This window comes from Drosophila innubila (genome assembly GCF_004354385.1).
Source record: "Drosophila innubila isolate TH190305 chromosome 2L unlocalized genomic scaffold, UK_Dinn_1.0 4_B_2L, whole genome shotgun sequence".
Classification (NCBI taxonomy): domain Eukaryota; kingdom Metazoa; phylum Arthropoda; class Insecta; order Diptera; family Drosophilidae; genus Drosophila; species Drosophila innubila.
Genome location: NW_022995372.1, coordinates 25995476 through 26007644, shown reverse-complemented (window position 1 = coordinate 26007644; position 12169 = coordinate 25995476). Strand labels below are relative to the sequence as shown.

At 33.4% G+C, this 12169-nt stretch overlaps 3 protein-coding genes across 3 annotated transcripts in view; 1 reads left to right on the top strand and 2 right to left on the bottom strand.

The window, feature by feature from the left end:
- The first annotated feature begins 136 nt into the window (after positions 1 to 136).
- LOC117781961 lies at positions 137 to 1097 on the top strand. The gene is made up of 3 exons (XM_034618852.1): positions 137 to 274; positions 385 to 570; positions 634 to 1097. The coding sequence occupies exons 1-3, from the start codon at positions 223 to 225 to the stop codon at positions 858 to 860; spliced, it is 465 nt and encodes a 154-aa protein (XP_034474743.1). The 5' UTR covers positions 137 to 222; the 3' UTR covers positions 861 to 1097.
- On the bottom strand, positions 991 to 1733 carry LOC117781960. Its single transcript, XM_034618851.1, has 2 exons — positions 1383 to 1733; positions 991 to 1321 (listed from the first exon to the last, which is right to left on the bottom strand). The coding sequence occupies exons 1-2, from the start codon at positions 1677 to 1679 to the stop codon at positions 1112 to 1114; spliced, it is 507 nt and encodes a 168-aa protein (XP_034474742.1). The 5' UTR covers positions 1680 to 1733; the 3' UTR covers positions 991 to 1111.
- A 1573-nt stretch (positions 1734 to 3306) lies between these two features.
- LOC117781276 (probable G-protein coupled receptor CG31760) overlaps positions 3307 to 12169 on the bottom strand; it is a 30759-nt gene continuing 21896 nt past the window's right edge. The window contains 6 exon segments of the mRNA XM_034618028.1: positions 3307 to 4321; positions 7758 to 7945; positions 8009 to 8258; positions 9920 to 10162; positions 11640 to 11735; positions 11840 to 11949. Coding sequence (XP_034473919.1) covers positions 3574 to 4321; positions 7758 to 7945; positions 8009 to 8258; positions 9920 to 10162; positions 11640 to 11735; positions 11840 to 11949 — 1635 coding nt within the window. The 3' untranslated portion in view covers positions 3307 to 3573.

Below are 12169 nucleotides of genomic sequence, written 5' to 3'. Positions count from 1 at the left end.
GTTTAAATTTGAAATTGCTTTAGTTAAGCGTACAATAATCTGCTGCTTACCAACACTGCATTTGCCGCATTTTCTGACATCGCTGTCTATCGTGCGACCGCCACAATTTATCGCCTCTACAAATACCATAGTTACGGTCACTCTTATTCTCAAGCATCTTGTTTTTGTTTAAACGAATTTTATTTTTGTTTTTAGACGCACAAATATTGAATAACTTGAAATATGTTGATGGTAACACGGTGCGCATTTCTGCTGCTCTCGCTGGTCGTTTGTGGTAGGCTGTTTAACGAATTTAATTAGTTGTTCTTCGAAATTGAGTTATTGGGTGTGGCTGCCAACTGTTTACTCATTAATTTGTTTGTTAATTGTTTAACTGACCAACAGGCAGCTGGGCTATACGTTGTTATCAGTGCTCCTCGGACCAGGATCGCAAGGGCCATGACAGCTGTGGCGCGTACAAGCGCTTCAACAGCACCGAGCACATTGCCATCGAATGCAACAGTGACGAATCCCACATGCCAGGCTCCTTTTGCATGAAGGTTGTCCAGCAGGGACCACGAGGCTTCATCTGTGCGTTGTTTTGTTCCGCATTGCTTGAAAGTGCATCTAATCTTTTGAGCATTTTCTTTACAGGGGATGGTCGCTGGCGTCAGGTGATACGACGTTGTGCCTCCGTTTCAGAGACTGGCGTCACGGGAGTTTGCAACTGGGGCGTCTACGAGAACGGCGTGTACTGGGAGGAGTGTTATTGCTCCAACGACAGCTGCAATGGCGCCAGCCTCATAAACATGCATAAATCCCTGCAGCTCTTGCTGGCATTCATGCTAATGGCCGGCACGGCCACGTTTATGCGCAGCTAGAAAATATTTACATTCCCATCAGAAATAATAACAAAGTGCCTTTTAAATTTCGCCTTACAACTGTTGGAAGCTGAATCGAATGTAGTTTTTAAGCTTATGTATTTCTGCTCTTGACAAGATTCCAATTGCATTCCGTCCACATTTTGTATTTAATTTTAAGCTAAAAAAACCTATACACCGAATCTCGCAAACATCATTTGTGCATTTTACAATTCGAAATATATATAGACAATAGTTTGTTAATTAATTGATTAGTTGCCGACTTGTGAAGCCAATGTTTTAATGCCGTTATCAACCCATCCGGCGCCGGGATCCTTGGCCACTGCCGAGTAGATCATGGTCGAGCCATCCTCAAACTGTTTCATGGCCAAATAAGAGCGACCTTCCTCGAGCCAAATGTACGTTTCGTCTTTATCTGCACCCGTTGGTCGATCGCTTCTACCATTGCAGGCATCCCCATACTATAAAGGATATAAAGGTTATATGAATCAACAGTAGGAATTACCCTTTTTCTCCTTTTACCCATTTCTCATAAATTTTGGAGGGCTGATGCGTCTGTGTCCAGCGCAGCACCTGCAAATAGAATCTCATAAACTTGCGCACGTTCTGCTTCACTTGAATGGACTCTGATTTATTGAACTTGGCCAACTCCTCCAGTGTGTTGCGACATATCAAGCGATCCTTTGGCCTGCCCAGAGTCAGGCACATGCTCTTCGCCATTCGACTCATGCAGGCGAAATTATCATCCATAACCTGGCCCAGAGTAATTGGTGCATCATCCTCTTCGCGAAATCTTCGAGATGCCCCCCATAATGGCATGGTTAAAATACAAATAATAAAACGTGTTGAGTATAAAACGGAAGGAAAACAGAGAAGATTAATAAAATTGATGTGTGATTTGGAATAAAAAATTTATTTATGAAGTTACAAGCAAAATAAACTTACTTTCCGTCCAGTTTTTGATATTTGGTAATCTCAGAAGGGCAAAAAATTTAAATACTAGAATCTCAAATAAAATTTTAAATTTAACCTTTATAGTTTGATCTTTTATATTTTTGAAACATTTACTTTATAATGCGGTACATACAGGAGTGCTCCAGAAATACAAGCCAACCGAAAACCAATGGAAAACCAGTATATTTATAATTGGTTTACATTTCTGGAACACCCTGATAATTACCAGATTATAATCTGTAACCAATTTATACATAGTATTCTATTATTTCCTAAAATAATACTAAGAGAAAAGTAAATAAAAGAAATTCAATTGATTAAATTTTTTAACATTTATTTTTGATTTTATCTTCAATATGTATACGTTAATTTAACATTAACTTAACTGTTAGTTAATTGTATAATTTGTTTGTATTTTTTATGTAATATGCCCAACTATTTTCAGAAAAAATTGCGCGTCTGTTAACATTTTTTTATTTATTTTAAAAATTGATAAAATTCCAAATTTATTTTTTGTTGTTTGTTTTTGTAAAGTTTGTTTATATTTTTTACCAATTACACTAAAATCGACTCTTTGCTAACCTTAATTACTACGTATGCTGCTTATAAGCTTTACGATGAGTAACTAATAGATTTCACATATTTTTAAAATTATCTCGAATACTAAAAGAACAAATAACTAATTAGAAACAAAGTATTGCGATTAAGAGTGCATTTTACGATTAAAATAAGGAGATATATATATTTGGTGCATAAGAGAAATCAAAAAGATAATGGCTAAACCCTAGAGCATAGCTCTATGAGCTATGCCATATGACGTACTACACTTTTACTGACCCGCATCCTGAACCAGTGAATCCATCGAATCTCTTTTATAATCCGAACGAAGTGAAAAATTTGCTCAATGTTAATGCTTAAAATCTTCCTTTTTCTGTTTGATGGATGATCGAAAGTATTGAAAACTAATTAGGAAAAGGGAAGATGCTTAGGAAGCTAAACGAAAATAAAGTGAATGGGAAAGCGAATGCGTTTATTCAATGCTTAAAACGTGAATAAGAAAAAAGTATCATAAAAATATCTTTTGAACTAAAAGTAAACTCGAACAAAATAAGAAATGAGTCATTTTTTGAAACACAATCTTATACACATTTTGAAATTTTATTTGTGATATTAACATTCCTGAGAACCAAGAAGTAACCATTGGACAGTCCCAAATCTATATCTTAATTTTTTTTGTTAGGTGAAGAAATTAATTTTAGCGAAAAAAGTAAAGTTATCAGTATACATTCATAGTGTAGTAACTAGATATATATGAAAATGTAATTTTATCGTTGAACAACACAAGCTTTCAATAAAAATTGGATTGAAAAAATGATTTAATCTTTCTGGAAAAATTAAATGTGTTGCATTTCACGCAAACTACAATATTATTTAAAAGCTTTTTACGACTTTAAATAAATCTGAAAATGTGAACTAAACATGTAATCTTTTCGCTGCTGACTTGACCATAATTTTCATGAATCGTTGCTACGCATAAACGCATTCTATGGGTCAGACAGACAGACAGGGAGACATACAGACAAACATTATTTAAGACTAGTTTAAACATTAAGCGATTTACTGTTGTTGTTGTTGTTTAAGTTGTTGTTTTTGTTGCTGTTCCAAGAACTGTGTAAACGAAATCACAAGTTGCAAGCAGAAAGCGACAGCCCTCCCCCTTCCTTTAAGGTACATACACCTTTCATCTGGAGTCTTATGTCTAGACCACAATGGGAGTGCGAGCATCCAGAGTTTTGCTATCTGTCAGAGTGGAGGATAGAGAGCATGAGGTGTTGTTGTTATTGTGACTGCAGCTGGGCTCGTCCTCGTCATTGTTGTTGTTATTGCCAATGTGCAACGGCGGGGCATGTAACTGCACCTTTTCCGTTATCGTATGCGGCTCACTGGATGAGGACACCGATAGCGGCGACTCGAGACGTTGTCCCGGCAATGGAGTGTGTATGGCATACAAACACCTGCTGGAAGTGGAGCTCGAAATGGAGCTACCACTGGGCGTGGCAGGCATGGGTGGCAACGGTGGCTCCATTGGCAACGGTGAATTGAGTTGCGTCACTAGCGTATCCTCCTCGCTGCTGGTCAACTCCTGCAACTCGGCCACAGTGCTATGGATGCGTATGTGTTGCACATCCGTTTCCACATTATCATCCACCTCATTCAGTTGATAATACAACTGCAAACTGTCATCCACAATGGGTGCAAAGAGGCGGCGAAATTGACGCAACAAATCGGCATCTTTTGATAGCTTCTCCTCCTCATCCATTTCCTCCTGGTGGTGCTGCTGCTGCTGTTCTGCTGCTTGTTGGTAGAAACTGAAATCAATTGAATCGTCTACGACCTGGTCATGCTTATGAACAACATTTATTGAGCAATCTTTAACACTTCGTTGACCGCGTCAGACTTTGCCCTTGGGCGATTTGCATTTCAAGGGCGTCGCATTGCCGGACAAGCTGTAATAAAATGACAGCAATTAACACTGGTTAAGAAAATGAATGAACAGAGTTCTTAAGAATTCCTAACACGTAATAATCAATAAATATTTAACGAGAATTACAAAAAATATCACTTATCTACAAAATTATAGTTTAATATCTATATTTAAAGGGTTTTTTAATAAAAATCGGTAAAAAGCATATAAAATGTCACTGATTAACAAAACTAAATTACCACGTTGTTATAAAGACTGCAAACCGCTTATTGCACGAACCTCGAAAGAGTAACCGTTTTGTTTAATGAATATAAATAAACAATAACTTGTTTTATAAAAACATTTTAGAATCTATATTTATTAAGACTAACACTAAAGAATATATTTTAAATATTTAACGGTATCGCTTTTCAAAAGATTTCTGTATTTTAATAATAATTGTTAAAAATTGAATCAAAAGAATAAATAAATAATTGGAATGTCTATCAAAACATACTAAAATCTGATTGTATTTAAAGAATATATTAAACAGATTCGAGCTCCGAAAATTTTCTATATTTTATTTAAAATAGTTAAAAATTATAATTTTAAAAAATTTTGCTGTAAAACGTGAAACAAATAAATTACCAAGCATTTATTAAGACTGCGAGTAGTTATTAACGTCAGAAAAATTAAATAAACGGGAATTTTATTCAAAACATTAAAATCTATTTTTTATTAAAATAGCAAAAGTTGTACCTATAAATTTAACTAATATTCTTGATCAGCATCAACAGCCGAGTCAAGACAGCGATGTCCGTCCGTCCGTATGAGCGCCTAGATCTCATAGACTATAAAAGATAGAGATACCAAATTTGGCGCACAGATTTCTATAGACCCCACGCAGGTCGTTTGTTTTAAATTTTTAACACGCCTCATTCCGCCCCCGCAAATCGCGAGAAGCCACCATACAGACAGTTTTTAACATACTACCGTTTTTATGGTAATTATCGTTATCTAATAATATTATCTATAATATCACTTAACAGCAGCAAGATCGGGCAAAGTTATTATTTCAATACAATCACTTAAAAGTGTGCAGTAGTTTTTATTAGGTAGTAATTTCTTCAAAGTACTTTTATATATATTGAAATAAGTAACGGGTATCCTATGGTCGGGATCTCGACTACAGCCTTTCCCACTTATTTTTATTACAATCTATAAAATTTTTAAAATACGCAAAATATATTTTTTATTATAAAAAAATTTGTACAACTAGCTATAAATAAAAATAAACGAATGCAATTTTTCCTATTGCCTTAGATTCCCGAACCGAATCTACTCTACAATTTTTAAAAAATGTTGAAACAGACACATACCCTTTTTATATACCAAAAACTAATCAAAATCTAACAGTCTTTTTGAATTGCACTTTTAAAAGTGTACAATAAATCTTTTGTTGACTAGTGTAATTTACCAGATAAACTCATTCATGCCAGTTTGTGTTGCGCCGTAGAGACTGTGCTCTTGCTGAAGGGCGCCTGAAATGAGGTCGATGTGATGGTAAAATAACCACCAGGAACCACGAACCTCTAAAAAAAAATAAAATAAAATAATAAACTGTTCAGTTTAATGAAAATAAATAAACAAAAACATTTTTTATAAAAACATATTAGAATCTATTTTATTAAAACTAATAAAAAATTAATATATTTTAAATATTTAACGGTATCGATTTTAAAAAGATTTTAGAATTTTAGTTATAACTGTTAAAGATTGAATCTAAAGAGTAAATAAATCAATTGGAAAGTTTCTATAAGAAAAATTTTCTATGCTTTATATAAAATAGTCAAAATAGTTTTTATTAGGACTGCGAGTCGCTCTTGACTTCAGAATAAAATAAAATTTTTTTTTCAAATCATTAAAATAAACTGAATAAAAGGATTACCAAAAAATGTAACTAATTCGTGATTAGAATACTTTTTGAAAACTAACAAAATATAGTTTTTATGATAAAAATTTTACAACTAGCTATAAATAGAAAAATAAACTGAATGCAGTTGTTCCTTTTGCCTTAGATTTCCAAACCGAACCTACTCTATTATTTAAAAAAATTTTGAGCAGACACATAAACTTAAACTACTAAAAACTAATCAAAATCTAGTAAAGTCTTTTGAATTGCACAGTAGTTTTTATTAGGTAGTAATTTCTTCAAAGTACTTTTATATATATTGAAATAAGTAACGGGTATCCTATGGTCGGGATCTCGACTACAGCCTTTCCCTTATTTTTATTACAATCTATCGGACAAAGTTATTATTTCAATACAATCACCTAAAATATGCAGTAGTTTTATTAGGTAGTAATTTCTTCAAAGTACTTTTATATATATTGAGAATAAGTAGGGTATCCTATGGTCGGGATCTCGACTACAGCCTTTCCCACTTTTTTTATTACAATCTATAAAATTTGTAAAATACATAAGAATATATTATTTTTATATAAAAAAAATTTGTACAACTAGCTATAAATAAAATAAACGATCTGGTCGCAATTTTCCTTTTGCCTTAGATTCCCAGAACGAATCTACTCTACAATTTTTAAAAAATGTTTAAACAGACACATACCCTTTTTATATACCAAAAACTAATCAAAATCTAACAGTCTTTTTGAATTGCACTTTTAAAAGTGTACAATAAATCTTTTGTTGACTAGTGTAATTTACCAGATAAACTCATTCATGCCAGTTTGTGTTGCGCCGTAGAGACTGTGCTCTTGCTGAAGGGCGCCTGAAATGAGGTCGATGTGATGGTAAAATAACCACCAGGAACCACGAACCTCTAAAAAAAAATAAAATAAAATAATAAACTGTTCAGTTTAATGAAAATAAATAAACAAAAACATTTTTTATAAAAACATATTAGAATCTATTTTATTAAAACTAATAAAAAATTAATATATTTTAAATATTTAACGGTATCGATTTTAAAAAGATTTTAGAATTTTAGTTATAACTGTTAAAGATTGAATCTAAAGAGTAAATAAATCAATTGGAAAGTTTCTATAAGAAAAATTTTCTATGCTTTATATAAAATAGTCAAAATAGTTTTTATTAGGACTGCGAGTCGCTCTTGACTTCAGAATAAAATAAAATTTTTTTTTCAAATCATTAAAATAAACTGAATAAAAGGATTACCAAAAAATGTAACTAATTCGTGATTAGAATACTTTTTGAAAACTAACAAAATATAGTTTTTATGATAAAAATTTTACAACTAGCTTTAAATAGAAAAATAAACTGAATGCAGTTGTTCCTTTTGCCTTAGATTTCCAAACCGAACCTACTCTATAATTTAAAAAAAATTTTGAGCAGACACATAAACTTAAACTACTAAAAAACTAATCAAAATCTAGTAAAGTCTTTTTGAATTGCACTTTTATAAGGGTAAAAAAAACTTTTGTTGACTAGTGTAATTTACCAGCTAAATTCATCCTTGCCAGTTTGTGTTTGCGCCGTAGAAACTGTGCTCTTGCTGAAGGGCGCCTGGAAAGAGGTCGATGTGATGGTAAAATAACCACCAGGTTTCGGTTTCAGATGACGATTGTTCATCTGCATGTGCACAGTTTTCATGAACTCAATCTGATGCGCCAGCTTTTGCACTTGTTCCTGCATATCACATTCAATATTTAGTTAGGAGTTAAGTTAGGCATTTATATATCAGAAAATTACCTTGAGTTCCTCGTTCTCCTGATACAAATCGGGCGACTCTTCGGCCACGAGGCCAACACCGTTTAGCGAAAATGATGCCGTTATGCTGCGCACCTTGGCCTTCTGATCCCATTTATCGCCCTGGCCCTTGAAGACTCGTGCTATCTTTGGCCCAAAGACCAATGCAATTGTCGTCGTCGTGGAAAGTTGCGTTCGCACAAAACCCAACATATATTTGTAATCCGGGCCAGCATGGGGGAATAGCATTACACTGGAGCAGGAAAATAGAAGAAATAGGAGAAGTTCGGATAAAAAGTTGCAAATCTGTAGATGATTTTGGATTCTAATATCTGTGCTATACTTTAAGTCTGTCCTAGCTCTAATATTTTTGAGTCCATTATGTTGAAAAAATTCTTGAATTGATCATTTTTCTTTCAACTGATTGCTTAATTGCATTGACTTTAATATTTTTATTTATTTTTGATCAGCATGGCTGTTGATGCTGATCAAATAGCCATGTGTGTCTGTCCGTCTGTCTGTCTGTCCGTCCGTGTCAGCGCCTAGATCTCAGAGACTATAAGAGATTTGGCACGCAGATCCCAATGGCGTTGGAGCAGGTCAAGTTTGTTTTTAAGATAACTCGGTTTATGCAATTTACGTTATCTATTAAGATTATCTTTTATCCCACTTAATCGCAGCAGGATCGGGCAATTAGAGCGGCAGTAATAGCTAACCAAAGTTATCAATAATTAATTCAATACAAGCACCCAAAAGTATGTAATATAAAGTACTTTTATGTGTATTGAAATAAGTAACGGGAATTCTATGGCCTTTCCGACTAGTTTGAGCTGTAATAGCATCTTTTAAAGGAATTTTTCTCCTTAAATAAGAATACGATGACTGTATGGTTAGACTCACCGACCCGTCTCCCCCCGATACCAGCATACGTCCTTGAATGAAAATTTTTATTATTTTAACTTTATCAACTTGTGGGTAATGTAAAAAAATGCTTGACTCAATCATTCCAAATACCCATTAACTCATTCAAATTACAATTACATTAATTTCGTATGCTTTAAGATATTATGTTAATTTTCATAATCTGCACAACTTTTAAGTGAATTGCAATTTGAGGTAATCTGTAAGAGGAAATCTAGGCAAGGAGCTGGAAAAATACGTGAGGAAGGACAATTACACATAGATGGAGAAACAGCTTAAAGCAACAAGTTGTTGCATGTTGTATTGAAACAAGTTGAAGAACAAATTGCATTAATTATCAAAACACTTGAAACGATTTTCAATTTGACTGTCAGTTTGCAGGAAGCGGAATCCCGCAAGGAATTCGGGGTGAGAGAAGGTGGGACAGGAACTTGGCAAAGAAATCTGTGTAATGTCTGTGTAAACAAAATGTGGCAGCCATATGAAAGTGAACCAACACAGAATACTAAACAAGTTATATGGTATCAGTTTAGTTAGATATCTCATTAAACAAAAAAAGACAGACAGCATACGATATAGTGGGATCGAAAAAGAAACAAGCTTGTCCTGCAATATGGAATCTACATACCAAGTTTGGTGACTAGCTTTTAAACAAAAGGATTTTTACAATGCAAACTTGATCTGCTTGCGATGTAGGTACAAGTTTGGTATGGATAGTTTAGAGATGTATGTGTTCATACAGACGGACGGAAGACAGAAAGACAGATCTGACGACAGACGGACATTGTCCTGTCTATTGATGCTGATAAAGAATATATATGTAGGCCTCCTTCGCCTGTTACGCACAACGCTTAATGCCTAATGAGACAGGATGACATTGGCAGACCAACAAAAAGGATTACAATGCAAACGCGAGAGCAAAGATTAATAAAACAAACGAGTCTCGGTGTGTGTGCTTAATGCAATTCATGTGGTGTGTAAAGTGAAACTTACTGAAATGCAACCATCGCAATATTGACAAGGGCAATGTTATAGATGGCATAGGAGATCAGACGTGCCTCATTATACAGACTCTCCGCATTCCGCACATTGTAGCAGACCCTAATGCCCCAGGCTAAAAATAGGACCTCTCCGATTGCCAGACTGTGGTCCCACCAGTTATAGGAGCATTGCTTGAACTTTAGATGGTGCTGATCATAGATCTGAAAAGATATAAATAAAGTACCAGTATAATAATTTAAATTTTATATGTGTTCAATAAACTAATGTTACGATACAATATTAATTATCAATTTACAATATTAAAATCAGCAGTATTTATTTATTTATTTGATTTCAAAAAAATTACAATGTACAGTTTGGATATTAACAATAATAAGAACAGATGGCAAGATTACAAAAATGTACATAGTGGACGGCAGTACAGAATTATCAAAACCAATTACCTAAAGTCTAACATATTAGATTTTCTTAAGTTAGGTACAGAATATTGGGAGCTTATAACAGAATATAAGTTATTATATGTTGAGCAGAGATCATAAAATGGTTCGTGAAGAGCCTCATTCGCAAAACACCGATGTGGAGATAATGGCTTAAAATTACGCGAGGCTCGTGAGGGAACAGCCAACTTTAAATTGGATATGTGCTCAGAAGAGTCAAAAGTTCCGTTAAATAGATGAAATAGAAACATAGCGCCATGGCCATATATTAGAGTAAGAAGGAAGTTTAATTCTAGCATTCCATTCAAGGACGCGAAGAGCAAACAGCAAAAAATATTTTTGTACTGATTCCCATAAATATATATGTTTAAAAACACAGGATAATAAGATAAACAAGCAATTAAGTGACGAATGTGACATTAAATTTAATACATTTTATATTATTCTTAAAAAAAGTTTGTCATTCGGTATATTGCGCAAAAAAAGGACCGATTCTTTATATCCAGAAATAGCTTTTTTGCGAGGTGCAGAATGCCTCGAATAAGCCATAAATTGGATATTAGTAATTTTGGGGCATGGAAAGGCATTCGTTACTAGATTTTTACCTTGTAAAGAAATTTTTTTAGAAGATTATATTTCTCTTTTAGAATATAACATTTTTTTAATTTATTTTCCACTCTTATTTGTTAAGAATAATATAATAATTATGAAAACATATAATTTTATTTAGCATTGCTTTTATTGCTGTGTTGTTGTGGATGATGAAAGACGGTGATTGTGAACTTGTACTCACTTCGGCTCTCCACTGTGTATGTAATAGTGTATGGCAATTTTTACCTAAAGGGCCACCGCGACCAAAATCTTAAAATTGATCAAAAACTAGGGACTAGGAATTGATTTTAGAACTATAGTTTCTTGGTAAAAACATCTTAGAATTGTCCGCAGATTACGAATATTTATCATTTTTTCACGAAAAGTCAGTTTTGCAACCTACTTAATTATTACATTATTATTATTATTATTATTATTATTATTATTATTGGTATTATTATTATTATTATTATTTATTATTATTATTATTATTGTATTGTGTTATTATTGTTATTATTATTATTATTATTATTATTATTATTATTATTATTGCATTATTATTATTATTATTATTATTATTATTATTATTATTATTATTATTATTATATTATTATTATTATTATTATTATTATTATTATTATTATTACTTACTTAGTATGGTATTCAGAAAATAAAAATAACTGAGCATTACGAGCAATATGGGAACCATCCACTGCAACAGTTGCTGATCATTAAGCTTAATTTTGTGCGCCGATTTGACACGATACGTTAAAGAGACACTAAGGTAAGAAAAAGACAGAAAAAGATATAATATTACGATATAAATATAAATAGGATGAAATAATGGGAGATAGGAGAAAGACAGGGAGGAATATGCACTTACCGCCAGGTCTTCATAAGCAACGATGTGTAGGTGATACAGAAACCCATGTGGCGCGTCCATTTGGTAGCAATGCACCAGCTGCTGTCCAGATACGGAAAAATGGCAACCATCTAGGAAATGTGGAAATGCGATTTAGACATGGGTATATCACAAGTTTAATTCGTGTATGTTAAAGTGGAATTAAAGCAAAGCGACACTTGAAGTGTGATTTAAGGGAAGAAACGAGCAAATAATGACTGACAGCTGCAGAACGGACCGTAAGGACTGAAGGAAGAATGAGAGGAGAATGAAGAGGATAAAGAGGAGCAGCCACTCAAAGTGCGTTAAGTT